This window comes from Leptosomus discolor, chromosome 4 (genome assembly GCF_034619465.1).
Source record: "Leptosomus discolor isolate bLepDis1 chromosome 4, bLepDis1.hap2, whole genome shotgun sequence".
Taxonomy (NCBI): Eukaryota; Metazoa; Chordata; class Aves; order Leptosomiformes; family Leptosomidae; genus Leptosomus; species Leptosomus discolor.
Window position 1 is genome coordinate 83,112,220 of NC_141394.1, and position 22,076 is coordinate 83,134,295.

General features: G+C 56.4%; 1 protein-coding gene across 1 annotated transcript in view; it reads right to left on the bottom strand.

Annotated features, from left to right (window-relative positions):
- Nucleotides 1-21,697, bottom strand: part of ZNF638 (zinc finger protein 638) — a 43,068-nt gene extending 21,371 nt beyond the window's left edge. Inside the window, exons 1-16 of the mRNA XM_086463913.1 lie at nucleotides 20,096-21,697; nucleotides 12,642-12,703; nucleotides 12,351-12,389; nucleotides 9,553-9,860; nucleotides 7,948-8,273; nucleotides 7,393-7,539; nucleotides 6,920-7,051; nucleotides 6,546-6,604; nucleotides 6,334-6,377; nucleotides 5,274-5,345; nucleotides 4,655-4,828; nucleotides 4,496-4,567; nucleotides 3,504-3,556; nucleotides 2,220-2,351; nucleotides 1,942-2,070; nucleotides 1,599-1,640 (exon numbers count right to left, since the gene is read on the bottom strand). Of these exons, the coding sequence (XP_086320039.1) occupies nucleotides 1,599-1,640; nucleotides 1,942-2,070; nucleotides 2,220-2,351; nucleotides 3,504-3,556; nucleotides 4,496-4,567; nucleotides 4,655-4,828; nucleotides 5,274-5,345; nucleotides 6,334-6,377; nucleotides 6,546-6,604; nucleotides 6,920-7,051; nucleotides 7,393-7,539; nucleotides 7,948-8,273; nucleotides 9,553-9,860; nucleotides 12,351-12,389; nucleotides 12,642-12,703; nucleotides 20,096-21,499 (3,195 nt within the window). The 5' untranslated portion in view covers nucleotides 21,500-21,697. The remainder of the gene's footprint in view (nucleotides 1-1,598; nucleotides 1,641-1,941; nucleotides 2,071-2,219; nucleotides 2,352-3,503; nucleotides 3,557-4,495; nucleotides 4,568-4,654; nucleotides 4,829-5,273; nucleotides 5,346-6,333; nucleotides 6,378-6,545; nucleotides 6,605-6,919; nucleotides 7,052-7,392; nucleotides 7,540-7,947; nucleotides 8,274-9,552; nucleotides 9,861-12,350; nucleotides 12,390-12,641; nucleotides 12,704-20,095) is intronic.
- Nucleotides 21,698-22,076: the final 379 nt, after the last annotated feature.

Consider the following 22,076-nt stretch of genomic DNA (forward strand, 5'->3'; position numbering starts at 1 on the left):
TCTCGGCGGGATTTTCCACGCTCTGCGCAGCATCCCCGAGAACCAGCTACCCTTCCCAGTAAAGAATAACAGGCTTTAAAGGGTCAAGTTGAGGGGTTTATTTTAAATTACCTTTGTAATGTTTTTTAACTCGTAAAAGTCTCTTTAAGGAACAGCTGCAGTTTAAATAAAACCTGGTATTTTGAAAAGCAGACGCTATCTCGTCAGGCTACAGCCTGGCCAAGGCACAGACACCCACCCGAGAGACTCCAGCCCTGGCTTTACGCCGCAGTTTGCTTTACCCGATCGGTTTGTAACAACACAAAGATCCTCGGTCAAGTATCATTTCTTGTGTCTCTCCCCTTTCAGAGTTATCACCACCACCATGGGGGCGTGCTGTCACAGGGACACCAGTCAGACCAGTCAGTCTCTACTGACCGGGAAGGACCTGGGGGAAAGCCCCCACCGGCCACGCAGCGCCAGCAGAGCCAGGGACTGAACCCTGGCACCCAGTATTTTGTGGAGGCTTAAAGAGAAGGGCCCCGGGACACCACGTCCAAAGGCACCAGACGACTTCTTCAAACAAGGCTTATCCCTCCACGCCTGAACGCTGTGTCTTTACAAACACCCCCCCCCCCCCAGCAGGCCGTTATTGCTCTCCAGGTCTCCTCTGGTTTTCTTCCACCATCCACCGCCCTCCCCGGCGCAGAGAAGAACCATCCACCACCAGCAGACAGGAGCGCCCGCAGGGTACGGCGGCGGGGGCGGCGGCGGCCAGCGCTCAGGTGCGGCTCTTCGCGCCAAACCACGACCAGGAGGAGGAAGCAGATACCCCCCCCCCCCCCCCCGAGACATCTGCGAGGGGAAACCCCCGCCTTTGGGGGCTCCCGGGGACGCGGCGCGCCGTCGGCAGGGCGCTCGGCAGCACCCCCGCCTCCCGCGGCGGCTGGGCTGACGTCCCTCGGGTGACACTCTCGTCCCTCGGGTGACACTCTCGTCCCTCGGGTGACACTCTCGTGCCGGCGAGGACACAGCCCCAGACCCGAGGAGGGACCCTCCATCAAGAACAGCCTGGAAAAGCTTTTCCCAGAAGCCCCAAAGCTGGGGTTGCATTAACCCCGACCTCCCCGCCCGGGACAAGGCCGCTCCGGGCGCCACGCGCCAGCTGGCGCCGCGGGCGGGGAAGGAGCAGGAGGGACAGCGAGGGAGAGGCCGCGCGGAGCCGAGCCCCGAGGGAGCTGGGAGGGTCAAAGCGATGTGTTTGGGCAGAAAACGCAGCGGGAAGGCGGGTGGCATCGCCCAGGGGCCAACCCTGGGCACTCCCCCGGCCGCAGCGCTTGCTGTCAGAACAGGGGCAAAGCTGGAACAGCAGGGGAGGCTCCCAGGGGACTCCCGGTAAATGTTTAATTCCTTGCACTTCACGCATCAGGGAGCTGAACTAAGTGAACATTTACTCATTCTATCCCCTGCTCATTCGCCCGTGGAACCTATAAACCTTTAATTCAAGAGAAAGCTCGGATTCAACCAGCTGATGTTGCAGCGTGAGGGCGGGGAATCCCAATTTAAAGCAAGGCACTTCGGTAGCACGCGGAGGAAACGTTAGTCTGCCAGCCACTTACCTTGGGGTCAGAATCTTTAATGATAGCAGCAAATATGGCTTCCTTCAACAAGAAACAAGACAAAAAAGACATTGTAAGATCTGGACTGGAAGACACAGCTTCCCCAGCAGCAGCTCGCCGGCAGGACGGCCTCCCAACAACTCTTTCCTTTCTGCTTTATTACTACAACCAACAGCAGCAGCACTGCTGACGCCTGGGTCAGCCTCGTACCAGCAGACCGGGACCCAAAACGACATCTAACCGAGTCAGGCCTCGACAGGGCCAACCACCAGAACACCCAGAAGAGACGAAATCCCGCGCCGTTACCGCGCCCCCCGGAATTTCCATCCATTTTATTACTCACTTCATCTTTCACAGTCTTGTACTGCGGCACCATGTCGATGCAGAGCTGATTGCCGTCCAGGGACATCGGGAAGCAGGTGTAAAATTTAACCATGGAATCCGCAGATTTCCTGTTTATTTCCAGATAGGCCTTTTAAAATCAAGACCACAAAAATTTTTAAAAACCTGGAGTTCAGCAGAAGCGTCTCGCCTCAACCCTTCCCGCCTCCTGCTGCCACGTCTGCATCTGGTAAACGGCACCTGCTGCTCCCCAGGCAGAAAGGCCACCGACTGGATTACCTTTTTGTGGGAAGACAGGATGAGCACATCCCTCAGCCCTCCGAACGGCTTCGCCAGGTTGGAAACTTCCTCCACGGAATATCCTTTCTCAGGCAGGTTGGAAACCAGAACCACGCAGATCTCGTCGAGCTCCTGCAAGCAAACGACAGCAAACGTGGCTGGTGTTTCCCCCGCTCGGCGCCAGCCTGCCACAGCGCTGAGGGAGCGTTTCTGCTGTGTCAAACCCCCGAGCCTGCAGGAAGTGCCGGCCTGAGCTGAGTTAAGCAGCACCTTGTAACACCTGCAACTACCCCCCGCCAAAGGGCATTTCAGCCTTTCCAGGATTTAGTAGCAAACCAAGTTTTTAACCTTTTCGTCTAACTATGTCACGTCACCACCTTAATTACTGCTTAACTGTGGGTGCATCCACACCCAAGCTACCCCTGCACACACACTCCTGTCAACTCACCCAGAGCCCAAACCCAACCCAACCCCTGCGCCGCCGCCATCCCCGTACGTCCCTGCCGGGCCCGCGTGCCACATCCCCCGGGGCCGTGCGGGCAAACGCCGCCTCTGAAGGGAAGAAACCCCCGGGAGGGCAGCGGAGATGGTCAGAGGGGGAAGGAGCTCCGGGGGAACTGACCAGCTCCCGGGAAAAGGAAAACCCAACGAGGGCAATGGGGGATGTCCGCGAAATCACAAACAGCGAGGGGAAGAGAACCTCTTTGCTAGGTCTCACAAGGAATCCCAGGCAGGGGAGCTCAACTGGAGGTTTCAGACAGCCCCCCACCACGGGAATCGGCCCCAAGTGGGTGCTGAGAGCCCCCCAACACCTCGAAATGGGCCCAAGTGGGCGCTGAGAGCCCCCCAACACCTCGAAATGGCCCCAAGTGGGGCGCTGAGAGCCCCCCAACAGCTGGAAACAGCCCCAAGTGGGTGCTGACAGCCCCCCAACACCTCGAAATGGGCCCAAGTGGGCGCTGACAGCCCCCCAACACCTGGAAACGGCCCCAAGTGGGTGCTGACAGCCCCCCAACAGCTGGAAACAGCCCCAAGTGGGTGCTGACAGCCCCCCAACACCTGGAAACGGCCCCAAGTGTGGGCTGACAGCCCCCCAACACCTGGAAACGACCCCAAGTGGGCGCTGACAGCCCCCCAACACCTGGAAATGGCCCCAAGTGGGTGCTGACAGCCCCCCAACAGCTGGAAACAGCCCCAAGTGTGGGCTGACAGCCCCCCAACACCTGGAAATGGCCCCAAGTGGGTGCTGAGAGTCCCCCCAGACCCGAGCACCTTTACACTGACCTTGCTCGCCGGTTCTGTTGATTCTTCACTCTTTGTAGTCGTCACCGTGGCTTCTAAAAAGAGGGGGGGTGGGGGGGAGCAGCTTAGTAGTTGAGCAGATTTCCTCACACCCCGCAGAGCTCTAAGAGCTTCTCACACCAGTTTTATCACCGCTGCCGTGGTGAAAAATTAAACATCCCTTCGCTGAACTTACAGTGACACGTGACCCGGGTGAGACACAGGCAGGGCTGCCTAAAGGCTTCCAGAAAGAGCAGTTCCAAGTAGGGACACGAAATCCATCCAACCCCCTCCATCAGCACACGCACGCCTTGCTGCCGTCGAGATCCCATCAGCTGAACACCCACAACCCCAAGACTCCCCTGGGGGCACAGGCGCCACGCAGGTGCCCAGCACGTACCCACGCCACCTTTTTTCCTTCTCTTTCCTGGCACAAGCCCCCAGGGACAGGCGAGAGGCTCAGGAGCACAGAGGGCAGGATAGGAGGAGCACAGCAATCCCAGCAGCTACGCCCTTGCCCTGCCTCCACCACCACGTGTGTGAGCCCCGAGAACGAACCCACCCTTGTGCTACGTTTGAACAAAGCCTGTGACGGAAGGGTGGGAAAACACGGGGGAAACGGCACCGACTGAACCAGCTCGGGCCGGCGACGCAAAGCAGTGAGATTAAAACAAGGGGTGGTGGGGCTGGGAACAGAAAGCTGCACCCCTCTGCCCGCCTGAAAATGAAAGTCCCCGTGTTGCACTGAAAAGGTGGAGGTAAAAAAAGTTATGTCCACTGAAATAAGTAAATCTCGGGGGTTTTAGCCACTTTGGTCACGGGGATGAACTGCTGGTGCACGTGTCAGTCAGTGAACTGATGCCAACAGACTTTCTTTCCCGATACCCTGCGTCATTTGAATTCCCTGGCCTCGAAAGCATTCTCATTCAGGCCACAAAAGCAGAGAGGTTGAGGACAGAAACGGGAAACCCCCCCCCCCGTCAGCTGCAATTTACCTTGGTCAGCTAAAGGTTCGTTAAGCTCCTCCAAGTCCAGCGCTGCCACCTGAGGCACCGGCGCCAGTTTCTCTAAAAACGGACACAAGGGAGAAGCCATCACGATGTCAGACTTCACGTAACTGACAGCCAAGTCACTGAGAAATGGCAGCGCCGTACCGGAGCCGCCCGGGCCGGGCGGGGGATCAGTCCCTCCTGCGGGCTGAGGCTCTCCCGCGCTCCCGGGCTCCGCGACGCCGTCCCCTTCCGTAGGGCTCTTTGGGTCCGACTGCTCCGACTCCCCAGCTTCCACCTCGGCTTCTGCTGAGGCCCGAGGGTCTCCACCCCCGGGCGCTGCGGGCGGGCACAGCACAACACAACACAGCTGCTTCGCTGCGGTTCACGCGCCCCACGGAGCGGCACAAGAGCAGCGAACCGCGCTACGCACCTCCCTGCCCGGCACCCCGGGGCCTCCTGTCACATAAACCCCCGCTCCTCGAGACAGGCGGGGGCAGGAGAAGCTTTGGGGGACGGGGTACGCCCGTGGCAGGCTCTGCCTCCCCACCCCACCTCCCCTCCCCGTGCTCTGCTGGTCCGGGCCCAGGCAGCACCGGCAGGCCCGGCACGAGCCGCGCCACAGGGCGCCGGCAGGGCGCTCGCCCAGCTGACGGGGGGGCAAGCCCAGGACAAGGGGTGAGGAGCCTGGAGGCGCCTCCTGCTCCGGAAAGGGGGGCAGGGGGAGAGCAAAGCACCTGCCTGTGTTTTCCAAGTAAAGAGTAAAAGCTCTCGTTTGTCTTACCTGCGGTATTTGACGTTTTCTTGATCTTCTTCTCCCCTGTCACCACTGATTTCTTAGTCCTTTCTTTTTTACCTACATAAAATATCCAAAAATGAGCGTCAGTAGAAATGCTTGTTACTGAGGTTACTTACAAAGAATATAAAAATACACACAAAACCCGTTTAACCTGCAGCAATTCAACGGACACGACAAAAAAATCCCCAAAACCTAAACCATAAGTGAATTCCAACAAACTACTGGATAAAAGCCATGAAGCAAGAGTATCTTTTGGGAGTCTGTTCAGGGTTCCGGTGACAAAACCTTGCTCCTGCAAACAAAATTCACGGTTCCCCTCCATGAGGCAGCTCTGAAACCCACCATGACAGGAGCCTTAATTCCGCCCCGGCCCCTGGGCTCAGGAGCGGGTGTGCTGCCGAGGGAATCGAGATCAATACGTCCTCAAAAAGCACCATTTCCCCTCAAAACAGTGTCTGGTCTCAACCATTGGTCAGAAAAACAACAGCCAACAAAACAAGCAACCCGAAACGTCTGTTATTTCCAGTGTCTTACTGCTACCGAATTTTTGTAAACTTCCATCGGCTTTTGACGTATTTCCTGCGGTTTGTCCCGTTTTCATGGAAGTACTGAAATAGTTCCTCTCTAACAGCATGACAGAGGAGTTTACCGGCCAGACCAAGTAATAATAATAATAATAATAATTGAAATAATTCCCGTCAGGATCAATAGGAGACCAGGGCAGGAACTTAAAAGCACCTGGAGCACCCAAGGAACAGAGGCCACTGGGAAGCTCAGAGACAGCCTGGAGAACTCCAGGACTTGTCTTCAAGAGCGGGGGCAGCATCTGCAATCCCCGAGCACAGGCACGGGGCAAGGTGGGGCTGTCCCTGCTGCCTGAGGGGGGGTCGGGGGGTTCCAGAGCGCCAGGGGCCCCGACAAGGCGTCTCCCTGCAGCTCCCGCTGCGGTCAGGGAAAGCACTCGGCTGAAAACGGGGACACGGGAGGGGGAGGGAAGGAGGTGACAGAGGCACCGTCAGAGAAAAGGGGATGTCAAACCCTTTACCTGTGATGGACTTCGGTCTCTTAGCGGTGGGGGTCTGGTCTTTTCTGTCGTGAGCGGGGGGGGGAAAAATAAAAGAAAAATCAGGTTCTGAGAGAACTGACGATTATCAAAGCAGCTCCAAACCAGTGGCACACCACAACCCAAACCGGTCTGGACCCGTCTGGTTCGCAGTGCTTACCACTAACACGAACGGACGCGATGGCAACACTTACTTTGCACTCGGTGCAACTTTTTTAATACTCTGAGCCCTTTTCTTGATACTCATTTTGGCCTGAAACGGACAGAAAGAAGAACTTTTACTGCACAATTTACACTTCATATACAAACAGGATGAACTAAGCGGGTACGTATCCACGCAGGGGTTATCTTGCACCGCTACACCGATGCTCTTCACCAACACCAAACATAACCAAGAAAACTGGAATTAAGGACCGTGTTTTCCTACTTATTTCAGACTGCTGTTTACGAAAAGGAAATTAAAAAATACATTAAACCCCTGTTTTTCCAGACTCCATCAGGTTTTGGAGGCAAACACCGAGCTACTCACACAAAGCACCAGGCCGTGTCCCCCCCCCAGGCTGCCTACCTGGCCCGGCGGCGCTTTGGGCTTCTCGGCCACGCTGATTTTCACCCGCTTCCCGTTCACCAGCACCGGCACGGTCTCGCCGTACTTCACGGCCGCTATCACGGCTTCTTTGTAGTTCATCTCTAAGAAGGCCTGCAAGGAACGGCACGTGCAGCCGCTGTTTACGTGACACCACAAACCGTTTGCTGCCGTCTTCCCCTCGCGGCTTTCCCCTCCGCGCTGCCCTCTCCACACCGAGGGGCAGCCTGGTGAAGCCTGGCGCACAAAACACACCCTGCTCCTCTACCGCCTGCGGCGCCGGCACTTCCAAGGTAGCACTGCCAGCCCTCCCAGGATCACCGACGTGATCTTCAGCGACCAACAGTTCAGGGGGCCTCATCCCACCATCACCCGAGGAGCCAAACGCTACACCGCGCTGCCTGACAGGGTTTTTTTGCACTCTGGACACAAAACCGCTCCCCGGGAAAACTCACCTCGTTCCTCGAGCGCAGCACAATGAGATCACTGACTTTGCCAAACGGCTGAACGATTTTTTTAATGTCCTGATCGGAGAAGCCATCGTCCGGTAGGTCGGATATTTGAAGAACCGTCCCACAGCTCAGCAATTCCTTCCTCAGCAGCTACAAATCGAAAACAAAACCAAAATAAACACTTCCCAGGACAAGTCCAGTGAAGGGGAGGAAGAAGGATCTGCAATAAAAAGTACCCCCAAGCAGGTTATTTGCACAATAAGCTCCTCCAAACAGAGCTATCGCGTCACTTCACACAGACGAGCGCCCGGCAGCAGGAGGACCCGAATTTAAGGGCCGTTCCTGTCCGCTGCTGGGAAGCACCGGAGAGGGTTTGCTTTAAAAAGCCCTGGCTGCGTAAACGACCGCGCTCCCTCGGGCCCAGCAAAGCTTGGCACTAAGAAGGCCGTGCCCCTCGCACAGCAAACAGAGGGGTCAGCCCTTCCCCACGCGGTCCCCCCCGAAACGAGATACCAACCCGACGCGTCAAATCACAGAGGAAACCGTGAGGAAACCCACCCTGTTGTAAGAAGCAGGACGAGGCCCGCCAGTGCCTGTGGGCGAGTCCTCCTCATCCTCATCCGCTTTGCTTTGGGGTAACTCCTCCGGCTCAGGAGACCCAGGCGAGGACGGCACGTCTTTCCTCGAGGCCTTTGCAGAAACACTCGTCTTCAGCGGCTTCTTCGTGCTTCCAGGCGCCTTCCTCAAGAGCCCGTGAGACGGGGAGGATTTTCCCGATCCCGACGATCCCTGTCCAGCTGCTTGAAGTGACTTATGTTTGTTGAACTCTGCCACGAAGCCAGGCCCCAAACTCTTCACGACCGCCTCCAGAGCTGCCTTTCGGTCTGCGGGCGGAAGGGAAAGCAGAGCGGGGTCGGTCCGGGGCCTTTCAAAGGAAGCTGGCGGGTTTGCTGCCGCTTCAGGCTCGCCCCTCACTCCTGACCCCGCCTGGAGACCCGCCGACTCGGAGAACCTCTAGCAGGGATGAACAGTCACAGACCCCTGCGCTGTGGGGCAGCTGGACGTTTTTAGTTAGGGACACCAGCAGTGGGACCTACAAAAACCCTAAGGGCTGGAGCAAAGGAATGATTAACTTTGTGTGTCAGAAGAAACGATGTTTTCAAGACCGATCTTCCTCTCGCACGCTGGTGCTCAGCAGCCCTCACTGCCTGGATGCCTCCCGCTAAATTCTGTACCCTCCTCTGTCTGGCTCTTTGTCCTACAGACCGGTGTTCTGGGTTAAACTACTCTTTAACGACCGATACACCGCTGGTTTTCTGTACGCTTTCTTTCCGTGGAGAATGTCTGGTTATTCGTTGCTCCTTCCCCTCATCCTTCTCCCCTACAACCGCCTGCATTCCACCCTTCAGAAGATCCCTTTGTGCCTGCCTGCCCCCTTCCCAACTTTCCTACCCAGGCTGCTTTCCCCCAGGAGCTCAGTGCCTCTTTGTTTCCTGAAAGCACAGCACCAACGTACCCACAGCACACAGATCAAAGGGAAAAAAAAAAAATCAACCTTTCAATATTCCTCTTTTTTTCTCTTCAGAATTTAAACAGAAGCAAAAACTCCAAAGAAACGGGCATTTCAGCCAGAGCCTGAGCCTCCACAAGGACCTGACCACGTTCACATCAGACGTCCTAGAACCGAGCTGGAGGAAGCTGAAGGCGGGTTCAGCACCAACCTTCCACCCCGCGCGCTCCCAGCGCCGCAGCGGCCCCTCAGCCCCGGCCCGGCCCCGCCAGCCGCCCCCGGCTCCGCGCAGCTCCCGAGCACCTCCCTCTCCTCAGCCCCGTCCCCCTGCAGCACTGCCTCCCGCGGCTTCGGGCCCTGAGGACCCTCGCTGGCGGGAAAGCCGAGCACGCTGCGCACAGACAGGCGTCCAGCGGTGCTCGACGCGACGACCCAACTCCCGGCGCGAGGTGAGGGAGACCTCAGCCCTCTCCCTTCGAAGCTACTCCTCCCGGAGCGACAGCAAAAGGAAATTTTCAAAAGCAGAATTTTGCCACGAAAAAACGCCCAGGCGGCACCTGAACAGATAAATCAACCTCCTGGAATCCACTCGGTTTCCCCGAAATCAGAGGCAGGTCCAACCTGGCGGCGCGTACCCCCCCCCCTCCCCGTACCTTGCGAGCGCGTTGACCTCCTCGATGACCAGTCGTTACTGGAGGATCTCTGAGGTCGGGGACTGGTCCTCAGCGGATTCCTGGATCGCTGCGGCGACCGTGACCTGTGTCTGGGGCTGAGCCGCCGCATCTGCCGCGGGCTTCGGCTTCTCGGCCTCGTGGGCCGGAACCGCCCGGGGCTCCTGGATCTCGACCGCGAGCGGCGAAGGACATAGCTGGAGCCCGCGACCCTCGAGCGCCTGGGACTGGGGCTGGCGGAGTTGGAGCGACGCTTCGGGGTCTGGTTTTCTTTCCTGTCGCCGGCGTTTCTAACAGGATAAAGGCACACGATGAGCGTGGACAGGACAGAACAGAGTCATTCACCCCAGTCTGTGGAAACAGACTTTCTGCGAGAAAAAAGAACCAAACCTGACAAAGTTGAGAGGCTCGTTTGTTAACGAACACACCTCACACACCGGTAACGTTTGCTAACGTTGATTTAGGACGGGCAGACAGAACTGAAAAGAAGCAAGTAGGAGAGAACAACCCGCGTGGAACAGGAGAGAGCTGCAAAGAAAACTCTGAAGTTACAAGCTGCAGTGCGATGCAAAAAGAGGAGGAAGAGGAAAAGGGTACGTAAAAGAGAAATAAACCAAGACACTTTCCTTGCTTCTTCCAAATTCCGTTTGGAAGTAAGCAACCTGGAGACATTATGTCTAAAAGACTGAAAGAGAGATCTGAGGGTGCTAGGTAAACACACATGCACTGCACGCTGAGGCTACCCAGAGATGTCAAAAGTGACGAAGGACACGGAAAGGAGCAATGGTGAAGAGATCCACGAGAGGAACGGTCCCTCTCGGAGACACGGGAAGGGGTCAGGCATAGGAACACCCTGACAGGACAGACCACAGGAGTAAAAGGGAAAACCTGGAAAACGCAGAGTACATGCTTAAACACCCCCAACACTGGATGAGCTCGTCAGCCGGCAGGCCAGCGCGCCCCAGCCAAGCACTCGCCCAATTTCCCAGCCCACCCGGGATTCTGGGACGCCCAAGACAGGCCGCACCGGCGCTCAGCACCGGGCCGAGCAGGCACAGCCCCTGAGACCTGAAACCGGCAGAAGCCGCTGACGAAGCACGTCCCCTGGCTGCACTAGGAAAAGCAGCAGCTCCCCAGTCACGACAGCGACAAACCCAACGGCAACCCGGGAACTAACTGATGCTGGTCCTTCCAGCCCAACTGGGCTGACTGGGAAGACGGCAGGCTGGACAACGACGTGCACGAGTCCCTCACACGACCCGCGGGGGGAGTTCCCGCGCCAGCTGAGGGGTGCGTGAGGCTGCCGAAGCCCGTCCCGAGCGGCAGAGCTCCCTGAACCACCCCGTCGAGCCCCACTGGTGCTGCTGAAGGCTCCGAACAGAAAGTTCCCGTGAGAGGGGACAGGCGAAGGAGCGAGGACGGACAGAGGGGGACGACAAGCGCCCGAGGCAGCCGCTGCCCGACCTCCTCGCCCAGCAGCTCGATGGGGACAGCCCGACACCCCGCAGGCCTCCGCGGTGATGTGCCAACCCACCCCACGGGCGTTGCTCCATCAGCAAGTTTCAAACATGGTTAAAAATCCACATAAATCCCAGGAGGCCTGTGCCCAGTCAGAACGTTTGACTGTACTGATGGCAGCGGGCAGGATTCGAGAAAGCTCCACCCTCGAAACAACTCTCGCCCCGCCTGCGAGCACCCCAAGAGCCCTCGCTCGCAAGAAGGGCAACCAAACGCTTCTCCAATTTATCGAGGGCCTCCAGCTACGAGCGGTTTCCTTCGCCTCGGCTGTACGTAACGTCAGCAGCACTGGAGAGCAATTTCACTTCGAGGTTTTAAAAAGTAATTCATTCTTCTCACGAACGTTTCCAAAGTTTATTTGCTTTATTACTCTCTCTAAAGTCTCATTTCTCCTTGTTTATAATGTGGGGAGACCTCAGATGCACTCACAAATTAACCTGACCTACATACGCAGCTTTGTACCACTTTTTTTTTTTAAAAAAAAGAAATTAATAGTTAGCTTCCCGGGAAGTATGTCAAAGTAATTAATGCAAAGTCACAGGGAAATCCAGCAGAAATTAAAGTCCCAGCGTTCCTATTTGTACGCACGTCGAAACATGCACAAGTACTGAACCAGCAAAACAACCCAACCTTGCTGAGGCTGAAGCAGAATTAGTCCACAGGGTGTGGTTTTTCAGAAAACAGCAAACAGCACGGTTTTAAAGGACAGAAGGGACGTGAGTTCATGGATTCCACTGTTCTTTCAACCCGTAATCACGTAGCTCCCCGAGGGACCTACGGACCGCAGCCTGCGACCTCAGAGCCAAGCCCAGCACGCCTGCTGTCAAACTGGTCTGAAGGGGCAAACAGGAGCGGCGCCGCCGGGAAGAAGACGGAGCCTGAAGTCAGCACTCGCTGCCGCAGCCTCGCCAGGGAGCTGACGCGGGGCAGGCCCGCTCGGTACAGCTCCATTCCCCCCCAGCGCCTCGGACGAACCGAGGCGCGGGCAGAAGGAGGGTCAAGACGAGGCTGCTGCCAGGGTCAGTCTTCAGGGGCTTCTCCAGAGCTCCCCCTCCTCGCCCTGGGGAGGATCGGGAGGGGCTGTGCCGCCCACGGGGCGACGCGAGCTCAGGGCAAACCCCCAAAGCTGCGATTGCGTAAGGAAAACACGACCCCGCTGACGGCAGCTGGCAGTGAGCAAAAGAGGCCAATTAACGGCATTAATTACCACGCGCTTGTCAGGGCAACAGATTAAAACCAGCCTGTAATCACCAAGCAGTTACCTCTTTGAGGAGTGAGACTCGGGGTTCCAGTCGGGGTACCTGTCAAACGTTAAAAACGCAGCCGTCAGTGACAAAGCCCCGTTCTCCTGAGCTTTTACAGAGGAACGCTCCCCTTCAGGGCTCCAGCGGCACCAGGTTCCTCTTTCCCCCTCCCGGCCTACAGCCCGCCCCGACAGCTGAGGTACCCCCAGCCCCCCCAAAGGAAACCCAGCACAACGCACGCGTTCGCCCACGGCTGCATGCACAGACCCCACGCTCGGCCCAGGGGAACTTTGGAAGCAGAGCCCTTACTGTTGGCGTAACTGGCGGCAGCTCTCGATGTGCGAAGGGGTGTTCTGGTGCAGGATCCAGTCCTAGGTGGAGAGAAGACAGCCAGAGAGGGTCGGTTAGCGCCTAAAACGTCAGCGTGGGACCACAGCTCCTGGCGGCGAGCCGCCACATTGAACCTTCCATCAGATTTTTCCATCAGATTTTGATCCTACGTCAAGGTCGCGTTTCCCACTCAAAATTACGACCCTTTATGCAAACACTGATCGATTACCCAAAGCTGCTGAAGAACACAAAGGAACCCAAGTGGAAGCAGAACAAAATGCATCCCGAGGAAGGGATGCGTCACTTCCAGCAACACACTGGGCTGTTGTCCCCACGCTCACGGCACGAAAGGTTGCTCCAACCTCCAGCGGAATTAAAACAAAACTACCAGCGGTCTCCCCAGGCTGCCAGACTGCTGAACGCCTGCCCGGCAAATCAATCAGAGACCCCAACCCAACACGCTGTCCTGGGAGCCATATCCCAGCCCTGGAGGCGCGACTTTTCACGCCTTGAGCTCCAGAACATTCGCTCCTAGAACGTCACAGCCAACGGTCAGTCAAAAAGCCTGGTGAAATCTTTCACGCACACGCTGGGTTTTCGGGTTTGTATTTCAAAAAAAAAAAAAAAAAAAAAACCTTAACAAAAGGTTTGACTTGGGGAAGAGCCGGTGGGTTAAGCGTGAGACAACTCCAGCAGGACAACGCAAGCCCTCGCCCTCGAAAAGGCCTCCCAGCACGGGTTTAACTGCAAAGGCAGAACCAGCCCCCAGCACGGGAAGCTTCGCCTGAAGACTTTAGTCTGGCATTATTGTTACGAAAATAAACCGACCTGCTAGAGAGGAAGCAACCGCTGCGGTCGGTTTGCTACTGAGAAGAGACCTTGCGTGCCCTGAGGCTGGAAGGCGCCCTGGGTCACAGCCGAGGACCGTGACCAAGCACCCTTACAAACGCAACTTGCAGCTGCTTTCATCTCCTAAACCAGGCAGTAACGGGTGGCTGCGCAACGCCAGCGCCAGGCAAGGCTGCAGGAAATCACCGGCGGCTGGGAAACCCGGCGTCCCCGCCGGCTCCTAACACAAAGGAGGCTGAAGCGCGGAGCTGGCAGCGCCGGCCCCGCTCGTTGGCTGGCAGAAACGCTGAGCGCGCCGGTTACAAGAACGGCTCGTGATGGTTGACTCAAAGGCCGTGAGGTGGAAGGATTCACGTGGCCAGGGCACGGCCAGTTTTGTGCAGCTGGGCAGCCCAGGGAACGCGGTGAGAACAGCCGCTCCAGCCCATCCATGCCAAGATGGGCTACAGGACACCTACCCGGACTGCTGACGTATGAAACGAGGGGGTTTCAAGAAACAAAAAGACATTTTAAGCACAAAACTCACTATAATTTCCTGAAGAAATGGATATACTGGTCAACCCATCTTGGAGAGGCACTGAGAGGTCTCACTAGCTGCGTTGATAAAACCACCCTAACCCTTCCAACAAGGTCAGACCCGTACTTCTCAGAAGACCCTTTGCCTCAGCCTCTCTCGGTGAGCCACAGCAGATGAAAAGCCAAAGAGCAGGCGGCTAAAACAGCTCGTGGCCGCCCACGTGTGCGCCCGGCGAACGCCCAGCGTGCGCACCAGCAAGCAGGTCACCGTTACACACTGGTTTTTCCTAACAACACGCCGTTACTGAGCAATCCTACCCTTAAGCACATCATTTATCTCCAGTCTTAGTTAGCCAGGAAAAAGGAAAACTATTCCTGGAGGGCTGAAGCGAATCAGCTCGCAGAAACAAAGGGGAACGGGGCTCCAAGCACCCACTTTGCGGTCCCAGAGGAGGACAGGGCGCCCAGGGCCTGCGGGGCCGGGGGAGGCCGTTTCCCTTCCCACTGGCTGTAGCTGCCGGGCCCAGGAGCGTGAAGGAGCCTGGCAGGCTACGGAGAGATCCTCCTCCCGACAGACACGACCTTCTTCTCCTCTCCAAGCCTTCGCTACGCCAACGCCCTCCTGTACTTCACAAAATCACAGGAGTCTCCATTTCTGCATGTTCCTCCTCTCTGATTCATCCCTCGCCCTTCCCAGTCTTCAGAAACACTCCGCTCCCTCGGGCGAGCCTGTCCCCAAAGCCGGAGCCTCCCGCCAAGGACAGGATCCCCTCCCCGCCCAAGCACTCCAACACGTCCCAGTAAGAGCCCGCCGGAGCAGCAGCAGCCGACAGAGCGAAGCGTCTCCGGTCTCCGAACCCGCCTCCTCTCCCAGCGGCCAGGCGAGAACACGGAGGGACGGGCCCCGCACTCGTCTGTGTTGCTCCCACAGCACGGCCTCACACCGGAGAGCCAGGAGCGAACCGGGGCAGACCCCGTTCCGCCCCCTCCCATCCCAAGCACGGTTCTGCGGGGAGAACAAGGAGCCCCGTGCCCAGAAGACGTCACCCTCGGTTAAATCCATTCAGGCCAGGAAACACCAACTCTCCTCCACGGCCAGCGCGTTCCCTGTGCCGGCACCGTCGCCGATCCGCTTCGTCCAGAAGCGACGGGCGCTTGGAGACCGAGCAACGGCGCTTTGTTAGGCCGAGGCATCCGCCACCTCCAGTCGAAGAGCCGGCTGCTCTGCGCAGCGCTCACGAAACCCTTCTGCACGCTGGGGGGTTTGTAACCACGTGTGAAAGAAGCCAACCCCGAGGGGAGGTTCCACCTGGCCAAGGGCAAAACCGGGCACTCGTCCACTAAAAGCGTTGCAGGACACAACCACACACGTTTTCGGTAACCACTTTCAGATCGACAAGTCCCCCTTAGCATCAATTAATTTTCCAAATTAATCCTTTAAAGCTCCAAAAGCCCACCTTTTCTTGTAACGCAGTACCGTGTCCAGCCGCCTCTGACAAGGCTGCAGAAGCCCTCCCAACGCACGCCAGAAATAAGGACAAATCGTGCACGTTTCTGATGCTGCTCGGGTAACAACCAGCTTTCAGCTCCGCGGGAATCACGTTTTACCACAGACCCACCCCATTTCAGAAAGCTGAACGGCCTGTTAGAGCGCCGATCCCCGACCGAAGGGCCACAAAGGCCACCCAAGCATGAAGCTGCGCTGCGGATTCCAAAGGCAGGACGCGTCCCAGTTCACCTCTGAGCAAAAACCTCAGCGAGACCCAACTGAGGCGGCTGGAGGCATCAGCCACAGATCCAGCGAACCGTTCAGACAGGAACAGGAACGCCGAGCAGAGCCTTTCCAACCGTGGGGCAGCTCAAGTGTTCTCCCTGGGCTGCAGCCGCTGACCCGCCGTGCAGCACTGCGCACGAGGACTGCCCACGCGCAGTACAAAAAAGGTTCAAAGCTTAAAACCTCCTTTTTTTTTTTTCCATGGACAGATCTACCATGGCTACGCCAGGCAGATGGGAAATATTTTCACTTTTGACTTCTGAACAAAAAAAACAACGTCAAATAGATGTACCCAGCTCTGCAGAAGAGGTGCTCAGGGTTCTCTGCAGATTACAAAAGAACCAGAAAATACATTCCCTTGCTTAGCTGTAAGACACTCTGCATTCTGCCACGCTGCAGACATCCCAAGGCCATTTCCAGCTTTGATTCCATCAGACCTCGTTCATTAGGCAAGTTAAGATACTCAAGACAGACCGACGAGGAGAACCGGCCGATGCTGAGGGAACAGCAGAAGCGTTTTTCACTCCAAGCCGCCGTCTCACTGCATTTCTGGGAGAGCCAAGGGGAAGGAACAAGGGGGAGGCAGCCCAGGTGATGCAAACACGACGTTTCAGCCCCAAACGTTGACCGTAGCCCCAGAGGCCGTGACCCTCCAGGAGCAGGGCTCGGGTCTCACATCCAGCCCTAATCCTGCCACTTCAGTAAACCGATGCCAGCTGACACACCCGGAATTCTCTTCCAACGGGCAACGCAGCTTCTGCTTCAGCCTCGGTGGGCAAAGGAATCCTGGACGAGTTTGCACGTCAGTACAAGGCTGGATTAAAAGAATCCACCAAAAAAGACAGCTCATGACCATGAACAACCTGAACTTGAAATCCCTCGTTTTAACACCACTGGAACGCTGTGTTTCGGATACCCAGCATCTTCGAGCGTTGGATAAAGAGGTTTCCCTCATTTGGTATCTTTCATCACCTTCATCCATTCCTGTTGCACATCATCCACCTCACTTGCCACCTTCTTTCCAAGGACACCTGCCCGTAACAGCGCTGCAAACCGCTGGTTGCAACTTCACAGAATCACAGCACGGTTTGGGTTGGATGGACCTCAAAGACCACCCAGTCCCACCCCCTGCCCTGGGCAGGGACACCTCCCACCAGAGCAGGTCGCTCCCAGCCCCATCCAGCCTGGCCTTGAGCCCTGCCAGGGAGCGGGCAGCCACAGCTGCTCTGGGCAGCCTGGGCCAGGGCCTCACCACCCTCACAGGGAAGAATTTCTTCCCAAGATCTCATCTCAATCTCCCCTCTTGCAGTGTGAAACCGTTACCCCTTGTCCTGTCACCACCCCCTGATCCAGAGTCCCTCCCCACCTCTCCTGCAGCCCCTTTCAGCACTGGAAGCCACTCTAAGGTCTCCCTGGAGCCTTCTCCTCTCCAGGCTGAACACCCCCAACTCCCCCAGCCTGTCCTCACAGGGAGCTGCTCCAGCCCCTCAGCATCTTCGTGGCCTCCTCTGGACCCGCTCGAGCAGCTCCGTGTCTGTCCTGTGCTGGTGCCCCCAGAGCTGGACGCAGCCCTGCAGCGGGGTCTCACCAGAGCAGAGCAGAGGGGCAGAATCCCCTCCCGCGCCCTGCTGCCCACGCTGCTCTGGGTGCAGCCCAGGATGCCGTTGGCCTTCGGGGCTGTGAGCGCCCCTTGCCGGGTCACGGTGAGCTCCTCATCCACCAACGCCCCCAAGTCCTTCTCCCCAGGGCTGCTCTCCATCCCCTCGTCACCCAGCTTGTGTCTGTGCTGGGGATTGCCCCGACCCACGGGCAGGACTTTGCAGAACTTCATGAGGTTTGCACGGTCCCACCTCTCCAGCCTGTCACGGTCCCTCTGCATGGCCTCCCTTCCCTCCAGCACGTCGATCCCACCACACAGCTTGGTGTCATCATCAAACTTGCTGAGGGAGCACTCAATGCCACTGTCCCTCTCACCAACAAAGACGCTGAACAGCACCAGTCCCAGCATCCACCCTTGAGGAACACCACTCGTCACTGGTCTCCACTTGGACATCAAACCATTGACTGCGACTCTCTGAGTGTGACCTTCCAGCCAATTCTTTATCGACCAAGTGGTCCATCCATCAAATCCATGTCTCTCCAGGTCAAAGACAATGACGTCGCGTGGGACTGTCAAATGCTTTGTACACAACCTTGGGGTGACGCACCAGAAATCATCATGTCGAATCACTTTGACCTAAAACCAGCTCTGAAGGTTCAGTTCATCTCCAGGTGTGCTGGGGAGACCAAAGGTCCATCTAGCCGACCTAGCACTTCTTCCTCCGTGGCGTGCAGCAGGGGAGGTGCACGGCAAAACAGAGCACCAGAACGCGCCTCCGGCCATCATCTCATCCAGGACTTCTGGAGCCCTCAGAGGGTCTTTGCTCGGCCTCTGAAGGATCGTCTTCCACCAGCTTGTTCAGTTACTTCTCAACTCGGATTTCCCAACCCTGTGGCCAACAGCACCCGTGCTGTGGGTGGAACAACCGTTCCCTAGGGCAAGACACACCGCACGTGCTGACCAGCTTCTGCGACGCCACTTCCCCATCCCCTCTCCCCGTTCGAAGGGGCCGTTTCATACACTTCTCCGTAACACCGAGCACAGCTTTAAAGACAAAAAACTGAAGCTCTAGGTCACCTTTAGCCACGCAACTGAGACAAAGACGACAACTTTATTTGTAAAACCAAACTGTAAAACCGAAAGAAAGAGGAATTCTTCATTCTTTAGAATTCACAAACACACAAGACTGACATTCCTTGAACAAACTTTTATTTTTTGCAGTAACAAAAAAAACCCCACAACCTCTAACTCTGCTGGTTATTTTGCAACACTTGTCTAAACCCGGCTTGCCCCGTGCGCCCTCACAGCAGTCGGAGCTGCCCAGGCAGCAGGAGGGGCAGACAGAGCAAAACCCACTGCGCAGGATGGAGCCCACGCCCGGCAGAGCGGGAGGCAGCCCCGCCAGGGAGGGCAGGCTGCGGAGCTGCAGCGGGATGGGGCCGGCCGGACACCACGTGCTACGTGTAGCGCCATCAGGACAAGAAGTCAGAACCTTTAACCTCCCCAGAAAAGATGTGTCAGCAAGTATTTTTAGTAATAACGTTCGCTTCATTCTCGAAAGCACCAGGAAGCTACCGAATAATTCACGTCAAAGCAGCTCACACCTTCCCAAAGCGCTTCGTTACCCCAATGCGCTGCCCTGTTCCATTTCACACGTTTTTCCCTTAAACCCAACTTCCCTGGCCTGCCGTGCTGCCAGCGCCAAAGCACCTGGAGATTCGGTTTGCCCCTGACGCAGCTCTCCCCGCCTTGACTGCTCACTCCGCTTTTTTAACACACGGCACAAACAGCACCATCATCGTGCGCAATTTTGCCAAATTCCAAAAGAAAATTTTAAAAAAAGTGCTTCCCCACAGGCCTTCCGCACGCTTGTTGAAGCCTGTTTAAAATTTAAACACACAAACCCATAACAAATTACTCTTTTTTTTTTTTTAAATTACATTCTCCTGTATTTTTGACACGTTAAGCCTAGGTCCTTCTCAAGACACATCCACCGCTCTCAGCACGCTTTCCTCTCTCCCAGCATTCACCAGTTCCTTCCTTTTCTTCCTTTAAGAGCTGAAACTGTTATTTGCTTCAGAGCTGAACGCTCAGGCAGATGAATGAAAGCATTTTGCGCGTCCCTCAGAGCTAGTCTTCAGCCTCTGGAAGAGCCACTGTCACACAGACCACATGTGGAACATTAAATTTTTGCAGCTAAATCGGCTGCTTTGTTTTAACGCAGGCTTTGCGAGGGGGGGGGGGGGGGGGGGGGGGCTGAACACACAAACATCTCCTCTACCCTGCCGAGACCCAGCGCGCAATTGTTGCCCACATTTTAGTCACCCCGATGATAAAAGGTTTGTTTTGTCATTTGAAACCCACTGCGGAAGACATAACGCATTTTGAACATTAAAACCGTTTGCCACTGATAAAGGGTTTGTTTTGTCACTGGAAACCCACTGCGGAAGACATTAAACATTTTTAATATTAAAAAATTATTAAAAAAACCCAAGGGGCATGGCAACTCCGAAAGGCACGTTGGAACAGGACTGTGCAGCGGTTACAAACGTTCACCAGCACCGCTCCTAGCGCTCCGACTGGCGAGCGACACCACAACTCACGTAACGGACAGGGGAAAATTAGTTCATCAAACAGTGCAGCGGGTAAGAGGCCGAGGACAAGTTTAGGCAATAAGCTTTGAAAGCCACTCACCTTCATATGAGTGCATTCAATGTTACACAGAGAACACATATGTGGAAATATTCTCGGCGAGGTGGCATAGTAGTCATTCATCATGGACGGGGTGGGCAACCGTTTGACCTTCTGGGCGTCCGACTGGGGGAACACGGGCAGCCAGGAGGCTTTCACGATACCGAAAGGGGTTTTAAACGGCTCCTCCGCCGGCGGCTTGAAGGGCTTCTGGCCTGCCCCGGCGCCGCCCGGGGCGCTCGCCTGGCTCGTCCCCGCGTCGTGCTGGCTCAGGGCTGCGAGGAGTTCGGCCGAGAAGGGCGGCTGGGCCAGCGGCGGCATCACGTGCTGGGGCAGCGGCTGCTGGACGAGAGGAGGCATGACCGGCGGCGGCATCACGGGCTGGGCCAAGGGCGGCATCATCGGCGGCATCATCGGCGGCATGACGGGCGGGATGGCGGGCTGGGATACGGTCTTCACCACGGGGAGCCCGGCGGGTGCTGGACACAGTCCGGCCACCTTTCCCGTAGTCTCAGCTGGAAAAAATGATCGAGTATTTGAGGATTCACCCTGGAAGCCCGTCGGTTTTATCAGCTCTTCCACTGGAAACACGGGGTTACACGTCACGCTCGGCGGCGGGACACCCATTGGCATGTTCTGCTCTCGCTGGAAGTCTTCCCTGCTCTCTCCGCTCGACGCGTCGGGTTTATAGACACGCGCTTCGAGAGGATCTTCAGTCAGCACCTCGGGATTGTAGGCGTGCACTTCAAGAGGATCTTCCGTGTAACCGTATTTGCTCGCGTGCCCGTAATCGATCACTTTGCTCTTGACCGCCGCGCCGCTCGTACCGCCCAGCGCTTCTTCCCCTCGGCTCTGAGCGTGCAGACCGGGCAAAGAAGGGCCCATCTTACGAATCCGTATTTCTCTCAGGATCAGCGGCATGTTCTCAGGCGTCAGCTGATCGTCTGGATAGCGGCTGAGTTCCTCCAAATCTTCGTTGGACAGCCCAAAACTCGCTAAAATACTGGAAGCGCTTTCTGGCGTGTAGCGGTTCTGGGCATTCGAATTCTGCTCCGAGATCCGCGCCGAGGCCGAGGGTTTTTGCCCAGTTGTCCCAGCTGAGCACGGGCTGCTCTCCCAGTGACTCGTGCGAGGCTCTCCCTTCTGCTCCTGGTGGAGGTTCGTCTTCTCCTTCACCTTCCTCGGATCGGGCCTGTGCAGAGTGACCCGAACGTTTATCCTCTGCGAACCCGTCCACTGAAACTTGTCCTGTCCCGAAAATCTGGGTGCCATTCCTTGGGGCGTTCCAGGCGCAGGCTTTCTCGGAAGACCCGCTGCACCTCCTCCCCTAAAGGATCCCGGAGGCTTGGTGCCAGACGGATTAGGTCCTCTCGGCCTCTGAGGTAAAGTTCCTCTAGGGCTAAACATGGCGCTTTTCAGAACCGCCCGATTGAACCAAGCATGGGGAGGTGCAGGGCTGTTGGTAGCAACTGAGGTCAATTGCTGAAGAGCCAACTGGGTCTTAATTTGGGCAAGCTGTAAGGGAGGAGGGCCCAACAGAAGTGGGCTCGCAATGCCAAGGTTCAAGGAATTCACAAGTGGTGCGAAACTTTCCAAGAATAACACAAAGCTGAAAGTTAAAAGACAAGTATTAGATTATTTTATCTTTTCACCTACTTCGCGCAGTGGATTCTATAACCGGTGAGAAAAACAACTGCGGTCACAAAACAGCATTTTAATGACAGTTTAAATGGGACTTTGGAATTCAAAACTCTGTCGAACAAAACCGTTTTCTTTCACTGCATAAAACGTTAACACGCAGCGAAGAGGTAACAGACCATTAAGTAAATGAGCTTTACCCAGCAAGTTCCACGTCACAGGTAACGTACCTCGTGATGACACTTTCAACAGCATTTGCTGAAACTCGGTGGCTCAGTTCTTAACGACAACATCGTTTGGATTTATTTACAATTAGAGCTATTTCATGAGCAACAAACCAAAGCGT